Source organism: Panthera tigris, chromosome B2 (genome assembly GCF_018350195.1).
Source record: "Panthera tigris isolate Pti1 chromosome B2, P.tigris_Pti1_mat1.1, whole genome shotgun sequence".
NCBI lineage: Eukaryota > Metazoa > Chordata > Mammalia > Carnivora > Felidae > Panthera > Panthera tigris.
Window position 1 is genome coordinate 49,868,123 of NC_056664.1, and position 21,301 is coordinate 49,889,423.

At 39.8% G+C, this 21,301-nt stretch overlaps 1 protein-coding gene across 1 annotated transcript in view; it reads left to right on the forward strand.

Moving 5' to 3' along the window:
- Positions 1–21,301, forward strand: part of EFHC1 (EF-hand domain containing 1) — a 66,549-nt gene that overhangs the window by 37,953 nt on the left and 7,295 nt on the right. Inside the window, exons 8-9 of the mRNA XM_007095515.3 lie at positions 3,093–3,306; positions 3,699–3,846. Coding sequence (XP_007095577.2) covers positions 3,093–3,306; positions 3,699–3,846 — 362 coding nt within the window. The remainder of the gene's footprint in view (positions 1–3,092; positions 3,307–3,698; positions 3,847–21,301) is intronic.

The following is a 21,301-nucleotide window of genomic DNA, read 5'->3' on the forward strand; positions in this document are numbered from 1 at the left end:
GATTTAAAAGAACACCAGCAGAACTAATTGTAAAGAAGTAGTGGTTATCTTCTCATGGGCAAGAAGAAAGAGGTGGTATTCTGGTCATGGTAATTTTCAAAGGTTTTTCCCTGACCTAGTTAGTGAAGTAGAGGGTGTATTCATTTAGTTCATCACAAAAGCTCTGGAGGATGAAAGAAGTGTGCCTGACAGTAAGAGGGGCCTCAGAATATGGGGACTCCAGAAGAAAAGACAGAAATTCAGAAGAAGGAAGTATGTTGGCACAGTGATCAGAGACAAATACAATTAAGTTCTCTTGATTTCAGACATATACTGCACATGTTCTGAAGAAATCAAGTATGCTATAAACCCAGGTAGGCAGTTGGTGCCTAAGTAAAAATATGCTAGGGAAATATCCAGGGCTCAGAGTGGAGTGCTAACTGACAAACTTGGGGAAGCTTGAGAAGAGCATAAGGACGTAACTTGAGCAGTGGTCTCCACGGCAGCAGGCTTGCCCTTCCAACGAGCCTGGGGACAGCATATAATCCATGGGGGTGTGAAGAAAATATTACAACCTCTGTTTATAATTTATTATGAGTGCATGTATTTTATAGCCTCTGATATTTTTACATGTACTTTGTAGTGCACAGAACATGTTTATATAGAAGAACATATGTTGCATTATTCATTCATTCAACAAATATTAGAGAACTACTTTGGGCTTGGCATAGTTCTGGGCATTGAGGGTACAGCAGAAAACAAGACAAACATTCTGTAAAAAGTAAAGCCGGAGACAGAGTGATGGGGGAAGGGCTCATTTATACTGGAAGATAAGGGAAATGCTGGGGGAGGTGGGGGACCACAGAGTACAGGAGAATGACCAGAATGAATGACCGAGGGAGCTACCAGTGGCATATCTGAGGGAACTGCATCTGATGCAGAGGTGGTGTACAGGGAATGGAAGGTAGAGAGATTGCCATGAAGATGGGGTCAGGCACAAGCTCAGAGCTGTGCAACCAGTGGCCTAACAAGATCAAAGGGCTAGAGTGGTGGGAGTAGTCCCCCGTGGTGCAGGCAACAAGGGATGTAGGTAACAAACCTGCAGACAATTAAAAAATAAAACCAAAAGTTGATCTTCTTACTGTCATCACACACCTGTAATTCTAAACATCAGCAATACAATACTCATCCTCAAAGGGACAGCACCTCTGTACAGTACAATTTCAGTTAATAAATGCAGAGAGAAGAGGGCAATAAGAAATTACCACTAAGCACACACCATCACAGCAATAACTGTCGTAGATAAGATCCTTCAGTGGATGCTAAAATTAAATTCAAATCAGAGGGAAAACCTTTGAGGAGAAACAGGATTTTCATAGTGTGTGTTACTCAAGATATTTATCAAGTGCAGAGGGAAATGTAACTTTAGAAGGGAGAAACCCAACAGGTATCTTCTTAACCAAGTGACCACGGTCAACATCACTAATAAGATAAGGCAATACCGTGAACTTGATATGCTGAGAAAGACATGACATTTTTTCTGTGGTATTTTTGTCAAATGTGCAAAAATGAGATGCACAAGGGATATTCACCAAAATGATATTGATAAAGGGATGTTGACCATTATGGTTCAAAAGTGTCAAGGTCATGAAAGACAAAGACAGAATGAGGAACCGTCACAGTTTGGAGGAGACTGAAGAGAAACAACAGCTAAATGCAATGTGAGATCCTGTATAGGATTCTGAAACAGAAAAAGAACATAAGTGAAAAACAGGAGAAATTTGAATAAGGACAGTAATTTATTTAACAGTATTGTACATTACTGTTTACCATTACTGTGGCTTTGATCATTGTACTGTGATTATGTAAGATGCTAATATTAGGGGAAGCTTGGTGAGGGGTATGTGAAAATTCCCTTTTGTTGATACAACTTTAAGTCTAATCTTAGTTCAAAATAAAAATTAAAAAATATATTTTTTTAAGTTTTAAAATAGTCCTGCCAAGGTGAACCATTGGTGTTCTTCCTATAACCCCCTGAGTATAGCCCTGTCTGTAGCCGTGCTCAGAACTTCATATTTTATTCAATGTGATGGGAATCCTCTGGAGGTTTGAGAGCAGAGGAGTGATGTGATTTGATTTTTATTAACTATATTGTGGATATTGAAAAATTTTTTCATTGTAGGAGTATCAAAAAGGTTTGGAGACTGTTAGATTAGGGAATGGTAGGAGGAAATTATTTTACTAAGAAGAAACCCAGTGACTTTGTTTGATAAAGGAGAAATTGATATACAAGAAATTCCATGTTGTGAATGAGAAGGTATGTGCTGGAGTTAAAATTTGAGAGGATTTCAGTCAAGAATAAGCATGTCTGCATTTAGGCCTGTTCAATCTGGAATCTGTTTCTTAGGGTTCTGTGATCACTCTCAGTGATTTGATTTAGGAACAGTCTTGTCTACAAGATAGTTTCTCAGAATCAGTTTCAGCTCTATGACATTTTATTACTGATTCCCCCTTTCTTTAGTTTTATTTTTAAAAAATATGTGTATAAATGGATTGGTTTAAAGAACTGAACTTTGCATAATCATCTTAGTGTCCATGAAGTTGAACATAATGTCAGCCAAGAGGTCTCAAACTGTGGGCAGCCTGTGACAGAATATAGCCCACATATGTTTTGTTTGGCCCGCATGGTGCTTTAAAAGAGTTAAGGTCAACATTTTTAAAATCTGGAGTTTTATTTTCTTTCCAAGTTTTTATTTAAATTCTAGTTAGTTAACATATAGTGTAACATTAGTTTCAGGTGTAGAATTTAGTGATTCATCACTTACATACAACACCCAGATTTCTGTCTTCTCATGAAAACTGGGAGAATCTAGCAACATTGGGCCTACTTTACCACAAGGCAGCAACCAGAGTTGAGCTGGAGCAGCCTCCTTTAAATGAGTCATGTCTATTCCAGGCTACCAGAGTCTCCCCTTGCCCCCCATCTCTGTTCATTTATATTATACTTTGTATATTTGGTTTATATTTTATACCTAGTCCTATAGATATTTAAGTTTAGAGCATCTGGATAGATCACGTACCTTCATAGTAACTTCCTTTCTTCTCCTTTCTAGGACTCTCCCATCCCAGAAGACAAAGACCGCCGATTTGTCTTCTCTTATTTTCTAGCCAGTGACATGATCAGTATCTTTGAGCCGCCTGTTCGCAATTCTGGCATCATTGGTGGCAAGTACCTTGGCAGAACTAAAGTTGTTAAGCCGTCCTCGTCAGTGGAAAACCCCATCTACTATGGCCCTACTGACTTCTTCATTGGTGCTGTGATTGAGGGTAGGTCTAAACATGGTTTAGCTTTCCTACCCACCAAGCGAATGGATTCTTCTTAGTTGGAATTTAATTCATTTAACTCTTGTAAGAGGCAGGTAGGCTATAGTCCAGCTGAAATAAAGCTTGTATGCTTATATATGTGATACAGTGTCTTAATCTGTTTCCTTATCAATTAACTAGAAGTTGGTTGCATTTGTAGGCTATGGATGTAGGCCCTGACTTCCTGAGCAAACTGAGCAAACTACTGCATATTAGTTTAGAGAACTATTGAAAATTCAGTCATCTAGTTCACAAATGCCTATCTGAATTTTTCATTGGAGGATCAGTGTTATTTTACCCCTAATTGGATGATTAAAGGCATAACCAACCTAAGCGTATTTCTACCCTCTCCCCAGTGTTTGGCCACCGGTTCATCATCCTTGATACGGATGACTATGTTTTGAAGTACATGGAGAGCAATGCTGCCCAGTATTCGCCAGAAGCACTCTTGTCCATTCAGAACCGTGTTCAAAAGCGAGAAGCTCCTGCACTGGAATTGGAAAAGTATGTTTGCCTGTCTAGGGTCCACTTTGGCTTTGGCACATATAAGATATTTAGGAAATACTTCTTGGTAAAATAGATGGGTAATCACATTTTAGATTTTCAGATTTCCCTCACCAAATGGGAGTTATTAGACATACGCAAAAGGCTTCCTGAGTCCATTATCGTAACTAGAAACTTAGAACTTTTTCAACTTCATTTACTTAGCAAATAATTATTGAATGCCTAGTAGGTATCAGATACTCTCACTAAGCCCTTGGGTTTTTTATCAGTCAGCAGAATAGATGAGAAGTTGCTCTTCTCATGGAGTTGACCTTATAAGCAGTAGGAGGGAGACAGCCAATAAACAACACAGTAGGTGATGGGTGGTATGGAAAAGTGGAGGACAATAGGAGGATAAGGATATCTGGAGGGTGGTGGTAGGTTGCAGTTGATGTGGGGAGCCTGGCACACCTAGAGAAGGTGACAGCGAGCAAACACTTGAAGGAAAAGGAGTTAGGTATGTGGATATGTGGGGGAGGAGCTATCCAGGAAGAGGGAATGGCAAGTGTGAAGGCCCAGCCTCCCTCGGGTACTGGCAAGAAGCAAGCAGATGGGAGCCGGGGAGTGAGAGGAGGGGTGGGGGGTTAGAACCTAACAGGGGACTAGATCAGGTAGGCCCCACTGGGTCTTTGGGAAAATGTTGACTTTTCTCTGAGTGACATGGAGAGCCACTGTGGGGGGTTCTGTGTCAAGGAATGGCAAGATTTGACATGTGTTTTAAAAGAACCCCCCTGGCTCTTATGCTGAGACTAGATCAGGAGGGAGATGAGTTAGGATGATATGGTAGCAATCCAGGCAAGAGGGGACGATGTGTGACCAGGTGCATCAGTGAACGTGGGGAAAAGTGCTTGCTTTTATTCAGGATGTATTTTGAAGGTAGAGCCAATGGGACTTCAGACAGATTGTATAAAGGATTTAAGACCGCGGTTAAAAATGACTGCAAGGTTTTTGTCCTGAGCAGCTGGAAGGAAGGAGTTGCCATCAACTGAGATGGGAAAGATGTGCATTATGGGTAAAGGAGGGTTTTTTTTTTTTTTCTTTTTGGTTGGTGGAGGATTTCAGTTTTGGTTATTGTAGGAGTTCTGACAACACTGACTCCATCTTTGGCCTGCCATCTTGTTCATGCCCATACAAAGTCCCTGCTGGGGGCTGGTGTGTTCCTGGCCCAGTGGTGGTTAATGTCTGCCCTGACTGGACTGCAGGAAGGCTTGTTCTGATCTTTCCTAAAGTGGTACATAGAAGGCCTGCTTTCAATAACTGGTAGAGCTGGCTGGCACACAGAAGGCCCCGCTGTAGGTAGCCGGTAGAGCTGGCTGGGGCACAGAAGGCCCCGATACAGCAGGGCGGGTGGTGGGTAACTGGTAGAGATGGCTGGGGCACAGAAGGCCTGCTTTAGGTAACCAGTAAAGATCCTTTGGTGCACAAATGGTAGCACTTTAGATAGCTACCCTGTGACCTCACCACCATACCCCTCGCTCCATGAAAGCTGGGGATTGAGGTCCCAACTGGATGGAGAATGGGGGCAGAGAATAGCTGGGTACTACCTCGATCCATCTACCCGATCCCCCTGTCAGTAACTTACCCCGAAAGAAACTATATAAATGGTATGGAGTGGCTTACTTTGTTTTTCAGCCTTAAAGTGCCTTTCTGTTCCAGGGGATACTTTACTGACCCTCCTCCGCCTTCTAACAGATACCCTAGGTTTAAGGTAACTATTGGATATCCAGGTAGAAATATCAAACAGGCCTTTGGATATATAAATCTGGGTTTCAGGTCTGGGCTGGAGATGTAAATGTGGAAGCTGTTGGCATATAGATGATGTTTTAGGCCACAGGACTGGGTGAAATCTCTAAGGGAGTCCATTTAAATGAAGAAAATAGCTCCAAGGACTAGGCTCTGAGTCCTTCAAAAGTAAGCATCGAGGGAGGAGACTGGGAAGGACAGCTAGTGAGGCAGGAAGAAAACGAAGTGGGTGTGGTGCCCTGGAAGTCAGGTGAAGGAAGTGCAGGCCACCCTCCCTTTGCACAGAGCATGGGACCCTAAAAACAGCCATGCAAAAATAATCTTAATAATTAATGGGAAAATTTACTGTTGTTCTGTGACCTGTAAAAATTTCGGTCAAAACATGAAAAAAACATGAATGTATAGGGACATTGAATGGTTATGAATGTATAGGGACATGAAAAAGTAAAATCAGTTTTTATTTGGTACACTGTGATTTAAAACATTAGCAACATTAAGAATTAAAGTGTTTTACCTCTTTGTAAAACACTTGCCAGGGTGCCTGGGTGACTCAGTCAGTTGAGAGTCTAACTCTTGATTTTGGCTCAGGTCATGATCCCAGGGTTGTGGGATCAAGCCCCGCATCAGGCTGTCTGCATTGGCAGCTCAGAACCTGCTTGGGATGGTCTCTCTCAAAACTTGCTAAGACTAGGTTGAACAGTGCTTGCCTTGTTCAGAGCGAATGAGTGTCTTTTCTATGCCCTGGCAGATTGTCATAGTCCTTTCTAATTTTGGATCAGCTTTCAACATTACATTATTTTCACTTTCAATGTGGCAAAGTATCTCCTCCTATTCTTTTAATGACCATGAAGTACCTCTGAGAGTTCTTTTAATGGGAAGTTTCTCGCTGCATCTGGGAGATCCTTATCCTTCCCGAGCACCCAGTCTCCACATTTGGGCCTTGGGCTGCCTGTCCCGTCTGTGCACTCGTTGAGAGTCACCAATGGTGGTGGTGGCCATTTTCCTGGTCAGCTACTTCTGTACCTCCATTATGTTAGATTCCAGGTTTACTTCCAGTGTTAGAACTTTCTGTTGTCTTTGCTTCACTTCCACTTTTCTTGGCCCATTTCCTTTTCAGTGATACATTTCAGATACACATTTTGCCATCTATGTGTGAGCAGAAAAATAGATACCCAGTGGCCAGTCACTGACAGACTTTGAAAAAAGTGCAATGATGGTCACCGATCGATGTGCATGTGTTGTTTGTGTGGTGATTAGTACGTTGACCAGCCTGACAGTGAGTTTGTGCTTTGTGCAGTTCCTCACAGTCAATACACTGTGGTCACTGAAATTTGAACCATGTTGTTAAGGGACTGGGTCATTTAACTCAACAGTGGCAACTGAAATTCATGCATATCTGAACCTTGCAAAGGGAGAGCCTACTATATATCAAGGAAGACAGAATGATTCATTGTGTCAAATGGGGATGTAGCAATGTAGGGGGATCCAAGTGGGAGTTTCAGTAGAATGGGAAGGGCAGGAGAACCTGATGGGAGGGGATATAAGAGAGAATGGGAGGAGAGGAATTTGAGACCCTAGAATTATAGACAACTCTTCTGAGGAAGTTTGCTGTAAAGGGGAGGAAACCTGGGCAGTCAGAGGAACTAGAGTCAACAGGGAAGGTTTTTGTTTATTTTTAAGATAAAATAAATAACAGCCTATTTGTACATAAATGGGAATGAGTTTGCAGAAAGGGAAACTGACAAATGTGTGAGTGCGGAGCTTTGTGGAGAATGGGCCAGAGGATGGGACCCGGTACCTGGTGGAGACAGAAGCACCAAGCATTCATCTCTGGCACTTGTTCTCAAACTTTCTGGTCTCAGAGCACCTGTATGCTGCTAAAAATTAGTGAGGACCACAAAGAGTTTTTGTTCGTGTGGTTTTCATCTATTGATATTCACCATATTGAAAATTATATCTGAGAAATTTTTAAATATTTATTAGTTTTTTAAAAAATAATAAACCCATTTCATGTTAACACAGACAACAATATTTTATTAAAAGTAACTACATTTTCCAGAGGCACCTGTCAGTCAGTTAAGTGTTTGACTCTTGGTTTTGGGTCGTGATCCCATGGTTTGTGGGATCAACCCCTGCATTGGGCTCTGTGCTGATAGCACGGAACCTCCTTGGGATTCTCTCTCTTTGCCTCTCCCCTGTGCATGATTCTCTCTCTCTCTCTCTCTCTTTCTCTCAAAGTAAATAATTTTTTTAATGACTATATTTTCCAAGCAGAAAAATAGAAGAGTGGCATTGTTTTACATTTCTGCAAATCTCTTTAATGTGTGACTTTATTAATAGACGACAGCTGGGTTTTCATCTGCTTCTGTATTCAGACTGCTGTGTTACCATTGGTCATGTAATCTTTGGAAAACTCCATTGTGCATTTGTGAGAAAACAAAAGTTAAAAAGCAAATAATACTGGTTTAGTAGTATTATGAGAATAGAGCTTCCAGGAGTCCTGGGATTACTCTTTGAAACCTTGATCTATGGCAGTAGGTAGGAAGACGGACAGTGTGGGTGCAGCATCTGGAAGGTGGGTGAATATGGTTGAGGGGCCCTTCTCAGTGTGCCATTTTCAGAGCAGTCATGTCACAGGAAGAGTAAGGATGGGGACATGTTGGAGGTTTCGGGAGAGAGGAGAAGCTGTGAAATGCACCATTCTATTGACTATATTGATAAAATAAATATAAAAATAAAATGAAAATAAATGCATAGCATTATTTGATCTAAGAAATGAACTGGCAATTATAATTGTTATTCACCATCAATCAAATAATGCATCTTACTTCTGGAGTTGTAAAAAATGTGAAACAAACGTCACAGGCCTAATGAAAGACAACAGCTGTCTAGGAAAGCGGGAGGGTGCATGGACTGGACAAGCACTGTTTGATGACTGGGCAGCATTAAGGGCTGAGGAGAGATTCGTGGTCATCTATCTAATTCAAGTACTTCTCAGAAGTTTTTTCTGTAATTTCCCTTTATCTGTGCAAATACCAGCAACACTGGAAGGCTTCTTGCTTTGGCATACTATCAGGAGAATCTTTTTTTTTTTTTTTTTTTCTGAGAAAAAGATAATGTGTGGCCCTTAGGATAAGATACCAATGAAAATAAAAAGAAATTCAAATTCAAGTTCTGGGTTAAGAGTTCCATTGCTATCCCTGTTTTGACCCTCATCTTCCCTCTCTTCTATTGTAATGGGCCAGAAAATGCTTGAAGGTGATATGAAGCCAGGCATCGCATCTTCCCTGTCTTCTATCCGTTCTGTCTTTGGCTCCTAACTCCTCCCATCTGGGAAAGAACCCACTCTAAGGGGATACAAATCCTTTATTTGACTAATCATCACCAAGAATAATGAAAGGGGATCTCGAGTACTTGTCAGACCTGAGTACTTCTTGTGTCAAGTGTCAATCACAGCATGATAAAATTAGGAGTTAGCCTTTTTTTTTTTTTTTTAAGTTTATTTTGAGAGAGCGTGAGCTGGGTAGAGGCAGAGAGAAAGGGAGAGAGAGATCCCAAGCAGGCTCTCTGTGGGGCTTGATCTCAAACTGTGAGATCATGACCTGAGTTGGTATCAAGGGCTGGACGCTCAACAGTCTGAGCCACCCAGGCACCCTTGGTTAGCCATTTGCTTTCTCAGAGCCAGAAAATTAAAAAGTGCACAGGGAATTACTGACTTTATCTGAAGCTTTTTTTGGGTTTTGGGTCCTTGCTGCAAAAACAAATGCTCATAAATCCACCCCTCTACAGGAAATCTCCATGCATTTATATATTATCAATTAGCATCCCCATTTGTGCTCTTCATTTTCAAGAGGACACTCCTCCCCTGCTCACTGTGATCTTTTTCATCCTTTTTCACTTCCAGCCACGTTTCCTATACAGACATGATCAAATATTCTCTCTCTCTCTCTTTTTTTTTCTTTCTGTTTTTTTTTTTTGTACCCCAAGCTCTTCCATATTCACTTTGCAGTTGGTCTCAAATATGAGGCCAAATGATGCAAGGTAAGTTCAATTTTCCCATTCTTCACCTTAGAAAGTTTCCAAGCTGTCATTCATCTTCTCTTTACCTTCTTGTCAAAGATAAGTAGCTCCCATTTCTCCAAGTTTATTTCTTTTGTTTTGGGTATGTAACCACCTCCTTTCTGACTGCTTCAGAATCCATGCTTCATAAGTTGCTTTCTTGAAGGTCGTCAATTATTTCCATATCTAATGGTCTTTTCTCATTTATTCATCAACTCAACAGATATCTGAGCTTGCGTGCTGTGCCAGACCTTCATAAATGCTTAGGAAAATATATGACAGAGTAGGTAGTAAATAGATTAGGCTTTGTGGGCCATACCGTCTCTGTTGGAACCACTCAACTCTGCCCTTACAGAGTGATAGCTGTCATAGACAATGTGTAAATTAAGGTGTGGCTGTACACAAATTAGACTTTATTTAGAAGAACAGGCAGCAGGTTGGTGTTGAACTGTTGTAGTTTGCCAAGTCCCTGGTCTAGTGGTAAGCCTTGTTTGATCTACATGTAAGTTACTCTTTGCCATCACCCCTTCCTTTTTTAATTCCATTACCTTGTTTTATTTACTTAAACATTTTTTTTTACCATTTTATTTTTTTAATTTATATCCAAGTTAGCATATAGTGCAACAATGATATCAGGAGTAGATTCTTTTATGCCCCTTACCCATTTAGCCCATCCTCCCTCCCACAACTCCCCAGTAACCCTCAGTTTGTTCTCCATATTTATGAGTCTCTTCTGTTTTATCCCCCTCCCTGTTTTTATATTATTATTAGGTCCCTTCCCTTATATTCATCTGTTTTCTATCTTAAAGTCCTCATATAAGTGAAGTCAGATGATATTTGTCTTTCTCTAATTTCATTTAGCACATTACCCTCTAGTTCCATTCATGTACTTGCAAATGTCAAGATTTCCTTCTTTTTGATTGCCGAGTAATACTCCATTGTGTGTGTGTGTGTGTGTGTGTGTGTGTGTATACACATATATATATAGATATAGATATAGATATAGATATAGATATAGATATAGATATAGATATATGATATATATATATATATATATATATATATATATATATATATTGAGCATTTTTTCATTTGTCAGTTGGCCATCTGGATGTCTTCTTTGGAGAAGTGTCTATTCATGTCTTCTGCCCATTTCTTCACTGGATTATTTGTTGTTTGGGTGTTGAGCTCGAGAAGTTCTTTATAGATTTTGGATATTAACCCTTTATCTGATAGGTCATTTGCAAATATCTTCTCCCATAGTGTCGGTTGCCTTTTAGTGTTGCTGATTATTTCCTTCGCTTTTTATTTTGATGAGGTCCCAATTGTTTACTTTTGCTTTTGTTTCCCTTGCCTCCTGAGATGTGTTGAGTAAGGAATTGCTGCGGCCAAGGTCAAAGAGGTTTTTGCCTGCTTCCTCCTTGAGGATTTTTATGGCTTCCTGTCTTACATTTATATAGGTCTTTCATCTATTTTGAGTTTATTTTTGTGTATGATATAAGAAAGTGGTCCAGGTTCATTTTACTGCATGTCACTGTCCAGTTTTTCCAGCACCATTTGCCGAAGAGACTATCTTTAAAATTTTTTAACATAGTGTTGTATTTGTTTCAAGTGTATAATAATATATTCACCTATTCTATACATTACTCAGTGTTTATCACAATAAGTGTACTCTTAATCCCCTTTACCTATTTCACCCATGCCCCCCACCTCCCCTCTGGTAACCAGTTCTCTAAATTTAAAAGTCATTTTTGGGTGTCTTTTTTTCTTTGTTCATTTGTTTTGTTAAATTCCACATATGAATGAAATCATATGGTGTTTGTCTCTTATTTCACTTAGCATTATACTCCCTAGCTCCATCCATGTTGTTGCAAATGGCAAAATTTCATTATTTTTTATGGCTGAGTAATATTCCATTGTGTGTGTGTGTATATGTGTGTGTATACCACACTTTCTTTATCCATTCATCTATCAATGGACACAATTTCCATGATTTGGCTGTTGTAAATAATTATGTAATAAACATAGGGGTGCATAAATCTTTTCAAATTCCTGTTTTCATATTCTTTGGGTAAATACCCAGAACTGGAGTTACTACATCATATGGTAATTCTTTTTTTAATTTTTTGAGAAAACTTCATACTGTATGTTGTCCACATGGCTGCACCAGTTTGCAGTCCCACCAACAGTGCATGAGTGTTTCTTTTTCTATACATCCTTGCCAATGCTTGTTGTTTCTTGGGTTTTTTATCTTAGCCATATTGATAGGTGTGAGGTGATATCTCATTATGGTTCTGATTTGCATTTCTCTCAAAAAAGATAATGAGTATCTTTTCATGTGTCTCTTGGACACATGGATATCTTCTTTGGACAAATGTTTGTTCATATCTTCTACCTATTTTTTTTTAACTTTTTTTTTTTTTTTTTACATTTTTGTTTATTTTTGAGAGACAGAGACAGAGCACATGTGGGGGAGGGGCAGAGAGAGAAAGAGACGCAGAATCAGAAGCAGGCTCCAGGCTCTGAGCTGTCAGCACAGATCCCGATGCGGGACTTGAACTCACATACTGTGAGATCATTACCTGAGCTGAAGTTGGACACTTAACCAACTGAGCTGCCTGGGTGCCCCTCTCCTACCTATTTTTAATTAGATTATTTACTTTTTTTGGTGTTGACTTGTATAAGTTCTTTAGATGCTAACCCTTTATTGGGTGTGGCATTTACAAATCTCTTCTCCCATTTGGTAGGTTGTCTTTTAGTTTTGCCAATTGTGTGCTGTGCAGAAGCTTTTTTACTTTGATATAGTCTCAATAGTTAATTTTTGCTTTTGTTTCCCTTCCTTCAGGAGACTTATCTAGAAAAATGTTGCTATGGCTGATGTCAAAGAAATTACTGCCTATGCTCTCTTCTAGGATTTTTATGGTTTCAGGTCTCACATTTAGGTCTTTAACACATTTTGAGTTTTTTATTTTTTTTTAATTTTTCATGTAGCTATCCAGTTTTCCCAGCACCATTTATTGAAGAGATTATCTTTTTCACATTGCATATTCTTTTTTTGTAATGTTTATTTAATTTTGAGAGAGAGACATAGAGTGTGAGTGGGGGAGGGGCAGAAAGAGAGGGAGACACAGAATTTTGAAGCAGGCTCCAGGCTCTGAGCTGTCGGCACAGAGCCTGTTACGGGGCTCGAACCCATGAACCATGAGATCATGACCTGAGCTGACGTCCGGCCCTTAACCAACTGACCCACCTAGGCACCCCCTGTGTATTCTTTTTTTTTTAAGTTATTTATTTTGAGAGAGAGAGTGAGCACAGGAGGGCAGAGAGAGGGAGAGAGAGAGAATCTCAAGCAGGCTCCATGCTGTCAGTGCAGAGCCTGATGCAGTGCTTGATCTCACAAACTGTGAGATCATGACCTGAGCCAAAATCAATAGTTGGATACTTAACTGACTGAACCACCCAGTTGCCCTCATATTGTATATTTTTGTCTCCTTTGTCAAAGATTAATTGACCATGTTATTGTGGGTTTATTTCTGGGCTCTCTGTTCTGTTCCATTGATCTATGTGTCTATTTTTGTGCCAGTACCATACTGCTTTGATTATTACAGCTTTGTAGTATGTCTTGAAATCTGGGATTGTGATACCTCCAGTTTTGTTTACTTTTTTAAGATTTCTTTGGCTATTGGGGTCCTTTGTGGTTCCACACAGATTTTAGGAATATTCTACTTCTGTGAAAAATACTCTTGGTATTTTGATAGGGATTGCAATGTATAAATTTAGGGATAGGAATTTAAATGTATAAATTGCTTTGCATAGTATGGACATTTTTAACAGTGTTTGTTCTCCCAGTCCACAAACATGGAATAGCTTTCCATTTGTTTGTGTCATCTTCAATTTCTTTCATCAGTGTCTTATAGTTTTTAGAGTACAGGTTCACCTCCTTGGTTAAGTTTATTCCTAGGTATTTTATTATTTTTGGTACAATTGTAAATGAACTATTTTCTTAATTTCTCTTTCAGCTACTTCATTATTAGTGTATAGAAATGCAGTGGATTTCTCTCTATTGATTTTGTATCCTGTGACCTTACCAAATTCATTTATCAGTTCTAGGGGTTTTTTGGTGGAGTCTTTGGGGTTTTCTATATCATGTCATCTGCACATAGTGACAGTTTTACTTCTTTCTTACCAATTTGGTTGCCATTTATTCTTTTCTCTTATTGCTGTGGCTAGGACTTTCAGTACTATGTTGAATAAAAGTGGTGACAGTGAACATCCTTGATCTTAGGGGAAAAGCTCTCAGTTCTTCACCATTGAGTATGATGTTAGTTGTGTGCTTTTCACATATGGCCTTTATTATGTTAAAGTATGTTCCCTCTATCTCTACTTTGTTGAGGGTTTTTGTCATGAGTTGATGTTGTATTTTATCATATGTTTTTACTGCATCTATTGAAATGATCACATAGTTTTTATCCTTTCTCTTACAGATGTAATGTATCTTGTCGATTTGTGTATATTGAATCAGCCTTGCATCCTGGGGCCTGCTTGATTGTGGTGAATTATTTTTTTAATGTATTGTTGGATTTGGTTTCCTAATACTTTGTTGAGGAATTTTGCATCTATGCTCATCAGAGATACTGGCCTGCTCTTTTTTTGTAATGTCTTTATCTGGTTTTGGTATCAGGGTAATGCTGGCCTCATAGAATGAATTTGACAGCTTTCCTTCCTGTTTTATTTCTTGGAATAGTTTGAGAACAATAGGTATTAAGTCTTTAAATATTTGGTAGAATTTACCTGTAAAGCCATCTGGCCCTCGACTTTTATTTGTTGGGAGTTTTTTTTGTAATTAAAATATTTTTTTAAACATTTATTCATTTTTGAGAGACAGAGGAGAAACAGAGCATGAGTGGGGCTGGGGCAGAAAGAGAAGGAGACACAGACTCGGAAGCAGGCTCCAGGCTCCGAGCTGTCAGCACAGAGCCCAATGCAGGGTTTGAACTCACAGACCATGCGATCATGAGCTGAGCTGCAGTCAGAACCTTAACGGACTGAATCACCCAGGCACCCGTTAGGAGTTTTTTGATTACTGATTCTATTTTATTGCTGGAAATCAGTCTGTTCAAATTTTCAGTTTCTTCCTGATTCAGTTTTGGGAGGTTATGTTTCTAGGAATTTGTCTTTTTCTTCTAGGCTGTCTAGTTTGTCAGAATATTATAAAAAACTATATACCTTTACAGTCCTTTGAATTTGTGTGGTGTCAATTATTTCTCATTTATGGTTTCAAGTTCTTTTTTTATTTTTTAAATTTTTTTATGAGTCTGGCTACAGGCTTGTCAATTTTGTTGGTCTTTTGAAAGAACCAGCTCCTGGTATCATTGTACTGTTCTATTGTTTTGGGTTTGTTTTGTTTTTTTGTTTTTTGGGGTTTTTTTTAGTTTCTATTTCGTTTATTTCTGCTCTAATCTTTATTGTTTACTTTTACTGGTTTGGGGTTTTGTTTGTTCTTCTTTTCCTAGGTATTTCTAGGTTAGTTTGATTATTTGAGGTTTCTCTTACTTCTTGAGGTAGGCCTATATTGCTATAATCTTTCCTCTTAGAACCACTTATGCTGCATCCTAAAGATATTGGACCATTGTTTTCATTCATCTCATGTATTTTTTATTTCCTCTTTGATTTCTTGGTTGACCCATTCATAGTAGCATGTTATTTAGCCTTCATGTATTTGTGTTCTTTCCAGACTTGTGTGTGTGCACGTGCATGCGCGCACACGCATGCGCAGTTGATTTCTAGCTTCTTAGTGTTGTCACAAAAGATTCATGGTATGACTTCAGTCTTTTTTAATTTGTTGACACTAGTTTTGTGGCCTAATATATGGTCTATTCTGGAGAACATTCCATGTGCACTTGAAAAGAATGTGTAATCTGCTGTTTTAGGATGGAATGTTCTGAGTACTCTTAAATCATCTGGTCCAGTGTGTTATTCAAAACCACTGTTTCTTTGTTGATTTTCTGTTTGGATGATTTATCCATTGACGTAAGTGGGGTATTAAAGTCCCTTACTATTACTGCATTACTATCATTCACTTCCTCTATGTTTGTTATTAACTGCTTTATGTATTTGGGTACTCCCATATTAAGTGCACATATTTACAATTGTTATGTCTTCTTGTTGGATTGTTCCCTTTGTTTCAAAGTGTATTTTGTCTAAGTATTGTGACCCTGGCTTTCTTTTCACTGCCATTTGCATGATTAATGCTTTTCCGTCCCTTCACTTTGAATCTGCAGGTGTCTTTGGATCTGAAATGAGTCATATAGGCAACATATAGACGGTCTTGCTTTTTTATCCATTCCATAACCCTATGTCTTTTGATTGGAACATAGTCCATCTCTCTTCTCTCATAGTTTGCTGGCTTTCTTTAGTGATGTAGTTGGATTCATTTCTCTTCATTGTTTGAATATCTATTACCAGTTTTTGATTTGTGGCTACTATTAAGATTGTAACATCTTCTGCCTATAGCAGTCTATATTAAGTTGATGTTCACTTAAATTTGAAACCCATCCTAAAAGCACTAAATTTTTGCTCCTCTTCCCTTCGTGACTAGATATATGGTGTCATAATTTACATCTTTTTATCTTTTTTTAATCCCTTGACTGATTTTATAGATATGCTTAATTTTACTTCTTTAGTGCTCCCTACTTTTCTTAATCCTTATGGGCTTTCACTTCCTTTCAAAGCATCCCGTGTAATATTTCTTGCAGGTCTGGTTTAGCTGCGATGAATTCTTTTCACTTTTGTTTGTCTGAAAAACTATTTATCACTCTTTCTATTATGAATGATAACCTTGCTGCATAGAGTATTCTTGACTGCAGGCTTTTTTCTTTCAGCACTTTGGCCTGCAAAATTTCTGCTAAAATATTAGCTGATAGCTTTTTAGGGGTTCCTTTGTATGTAACTAGTTTCTTTTCTCATGCTGCTTTTGAGAGTCTCTCTTTATCATTACTTTCTGCTATTTAAATTACTATGTGCCTAGGTGTGGACCTGTTTAGGTTGATTTTGTTGGGGCTCTCTGTGCCTCCTGGGTCTGGATTTCTGTTTCCTTCCCCAGATTCAGGAAGTTTTCAGCTCTTACTTCTTCAGGTACATTTTCTACCACGTTTTCTCTCTCTTCCCCTTCTGGAATCCCTATAATGTGAATGTTATTATTGTTTGATGGCGTTGTTGCATTCCCTTAATCTGTTTTTATTTTTTGTTATTCTTTTTTCTCTCTCCTGTTCAGCTTGATTGCTCTCCATTACTCTGTCCTTCAGGTCACTGATTCATTCTTCTGTTTCCTCAGGCCTAGTATTTGTTCCCTCTAAGTATATTTTTAATTTCAGTTAGTGAGTTCTTCATCTGTGATTAGTTCCTTTTTATGTTTTCTATCTCTTAGTCGAGGGTCTTACTGAAGTCATCCACTCAAGTTCAGTGAGTATCTTTATGAGCATGACTTCAGGTTCTCTCTCAGGCATATTACTTATCTCTGTTTTGTTTAGCTCTCTTGCCGTGGTTTTGTCCTGTTGTTTCATTTGGAATATATTGTTCTGTCTCATTTTTTCTCTCTGTGTCTGTTTCTATGTGTTAGAAAAGTCAGCTACAACTCCTGCTCTTGAAAGTAGTGGCTTTATGAAGAAGAGGTCGTGGAGTGTCCTGCAGTGCTGTGTCCCCTGTTCACCAGAACCTGACGCTTCAGGGCTGTCTCCTATGTGGGTTGCACGGGCCCTCCTGTTATGGCTAAGCCGCATTTCCCTTCAGTCCAGTTGTCTGCAGTGGCTCTTTTTTCCCATTGTGGGCAATGGCAGTGTTTGGTCCCTGTGGTGTTAGTGAAAGTCTGGGGCCACCTGGGACTTGAGTTGAGTCAGACCAGGCATTTGCCAAGGCTGCAATAGCACTGAACTGTAGGGCACTCTTTCTGTGTTTTCCACTGAGAAGCTTTTGTTGGTGGGCAGGGTCTGCAGTCAGATCATGTGTCTGCCCCCAGTGCACTCAAATAGTGTGTGCAGTTATCTTCCCCTCTCCCTGGGGCAGAGTCACTTTGGAGTGGTGCTGGACTCTCTCAGGGCTTTTTGTGCACTGGCAGGTTGGTGGCACCACTTTGGATGGACTCCTGCCCAGGTCAGGCTGTAGGGAGCGGGTCCACAGAAGACCATGGGGGCAGGTTGTGCAGTGCCAGCAAAGTCCATGTTGGTCTTCTGTATAAGGGGACCTGCACCCAGCAGGGGGAGAACTCTCGCCTGATCCTGGATGGAGGAGGGGTATGTCATGTCCACAGGAGAACCTGCAAACAGAGTGCGCTGGTAGCAAGCTAGGTGGAGAGTCTTCATACTGTCCTGGTTCCCCCAGGTGTCCTTGTTGTCTAGGTGTGGGGGTAGGGGGGGATGGTACCTACTCTTTTGTTCTTAAAGAAGTCTGCCAAAGATCCCTGCCCCTCCAGCACACACTCTGAGATTAGTAAACAAATCTCTCTCCTCTATACCCCCAGGCTTTTTTTTTTTTTTCTTCCCCAAACGTGCTTCTATGCTGTATCTTGGTGGGGCTGTTTGTTGTGCTCTTTAGGGACGTAGACTCAGTTTCCTATTGCCCTCCTGGCTCTCCCAGAGCCAAGCTGCTGATTTTTAAAGTTCCAGGTGTTAAGCCTTATTGATTGTTAAGCCTCTCTAGTGTTGAAAACCAAATGTTGTGGGGATTCATCTTCCCCATGTGAGTCCCCTTTGCCTGGGGTACCTCATGTAGGGTCTGCTTCTCTCTTCTCTCCACACTGCTGGAGTCCCTCCCTCCCATGGACAGTCTTGTGGGTCTGTTTGGCTGCTGACCATGTCTCTAACCTTCCTACCCTCTTTAATGTGGCCTCTTCTCTACATTTAGCTGTGGAGATCTATACTGCCACCCTTTGGGTCTTTTTTTGGGTTTACACTGGTGTGGGTGTTTTCTAGGTATATCCATAGGATGAGGTAAGCCCCTTTTTTGAAACCCTCTTATGAGTTCTAGAAAGTCAGAGTCTCTGATACCCCTGCTACTTCTGGAATTCTGTTCTTTGTATCTTTTTGCTACTTTTTGTCTACTAGGTTGGTATTTCTCAAGGTCCTATTTTTGGTCCTCTTGTTTGCTTTTTCTAAAGTCTGACAATCTCCTCTCACCTCGTGGCACAGTGTCTAAACAAGTTGCTCTCCATCCCAACCACTCTCCTGACGCTCGTTCTAGATTCCTGTTGGCCTGTTCAGTGTGTCTTCATCCAGGTGAACCACAGCACCTCACAATTTGTACAACAAGAAAAAACGCCATTGTTGTTTCCAACTTTCTAGCACAACTGCTCTTCCTTCTTTCTGTGTGTGTCTCATAAAGTTGTGATAACAGTGTGTTGTAATAACATATGTAAAGTGCCAGCATAGTGTCTGCACACACAGGAGGCAAGCCATAAATGTTAATTGCCTGCTTTTTCATAATCACATCAGTGTTCCATTTATCTTTGTTTGAAATCTTTGAGATTCTTTTGACCTCTTTTGTTTTGCACTATATTCAATAAGCTAAATTCTTTTATTCTATGATATGTCTTGCCTCTGACTTCTCCTTTTCATTCTCCCCACCATTTCCTAATCTAAAGCACTCAGTCAGTTAGGAGCTGCATTTGTCCACACATAACAACAACAAAAACAAATTTACATTAGCTTAACCTGTAACAGGACATCTGGAGGGAAGCACTCCAGAGCCTGTGTGGTGGCTTTGCAATGCCAACAGAGACTTGATGTTTTTTTCTCTCTTCTGAGACACCCTTAGCAAGTAGTAGCTTTAGTCCTCCTGCTTTTCACCCTGTGGCCACAAAATGAACGTTCTATCTCTAGCACTGCATTATAGTCCAGGCAGGAAGAAGGGGAAGGACAAAGGGTAAAAGACTGAACAGCCAATCTCACCACGTCTTTCCTGTTTTTAAAGGGCTTATCCAGGAGCCCCACCTAGCAAGTTCTGCTGACATCTCATTGTCTGGGCTGCATCACAGAGCCACTTTTTACTGCTGCTCCAAACAAAATAAAGGCTCTGTTAGGAAAGGGAGAGGGTGAATATTGAACAGGGGACCACTGATGTCTGCCATGCTCCCATCACTGCTTACCTAGGCCTCCACAGTACCTCCCAACTTATCTTCCCACATCCATTCTCTTTTTCCCTTAATCCACTTCACACACTATTACCAGACCAGTTTTCCTGGAACTAGGCTCCAAATTGATCATACTACTTCCCCCCTCCCCCAATTTTATTGAGGTATAAGTGTATATATTTAAAATCTACAACATGGTGATTTGATATACATTGTGAATGACTACCACAATCAAGTTAATTAACATATCCATCACCTTACATGGCTACCATTTATTTGTGTGTGTGTGTGTGTGTGTGTGTGTGTGTGTGTGGTGGGAATGTTGAAGATCTCGTAGCAAACAGCAAGTATACGGTACAGTATTATTGATAATAGTCACAATTAGACCTCCAGAACTTATTCGTCTTGTTATTGATTTTTTTTTTAACCCTTTGACCAACATCACCTTTCCCCCAGCCCCTGGTAACCACCTTCTACTCTGTTTCTATGAGTGTGACTTTTTTTAGATTCCACATATAAATGAGATTATACAGTATTTGTCTTTCTCTGGGTTATTTCACTAAGCACAATATCCTTCCAATTCATCCGTGTTGTCACCAAGGGCAGGATTTCCTTCTTTTTATGTCTGAATAATATTCTATTGGGCCATGTTTTTTATATATGTGTCACATTTTTAAAATCTATTCATCCATTGTTGGACACTTAGGTTATTTTCATATCTTGGCTATTGTGAATAATGCTGCAGTAAATATGGCACTGCAGATGTCTCCTTGAGGTCCTGATTTCTTTTCCCTCAGATACATATCCAGAAATGGGATTGCTAGATCCTGTGATAGTTCTATTTTTAATTTTTTGAGGCAATTCCATAACTTTTCCATAATGGCTGTACTAATTTACATTCCCAATGGGAATGTACAAGAGTTCCCTTTTCTCCACATCCTCTCCAAGTTGTTATCTCTTGTCTTTTCGATGATAACCATCTTAACAGGTGTTATATCTTATTGTGGTTTTGATTTACATTTCCCTCATAATTAGTGAGGTTGAGCACTTTCTCATGTGCCTCTTAGCATTTGTATATCCTTTTTGGGAAAATGTCTACCCAGGTCTTTTGCCCATGTTTTAACTGGATTGTTTGTTTATTTATTTATTTATTCATTCATTCATTTTTGCTATTGAGTTGTATGAGTTCCTTATATATTTTAGCTATCAATCCCTTATCAGATATATGGTTTGTGCCATGGTCTGAATGTTTTGTGTCCTCTCAGAATTTATATGTTGATACTAAAAAAATTTTTTTTAATGTTTGTTTATTTTTGAGAGAGAAAGAGACAGACTGTGAGTGGGGAAGGGGCAGAGAGAGAGAGAGAGAGAGAGAGAGACAGAGACAGAGACAGAATCCGAAGCAAGCTCCAGACTCTGAGCTGTCAGTACAGAGCCTGATGTGGGGCTCGAATCCACAGACTGGGAGATCATGACCTGAGCCAGATCTGG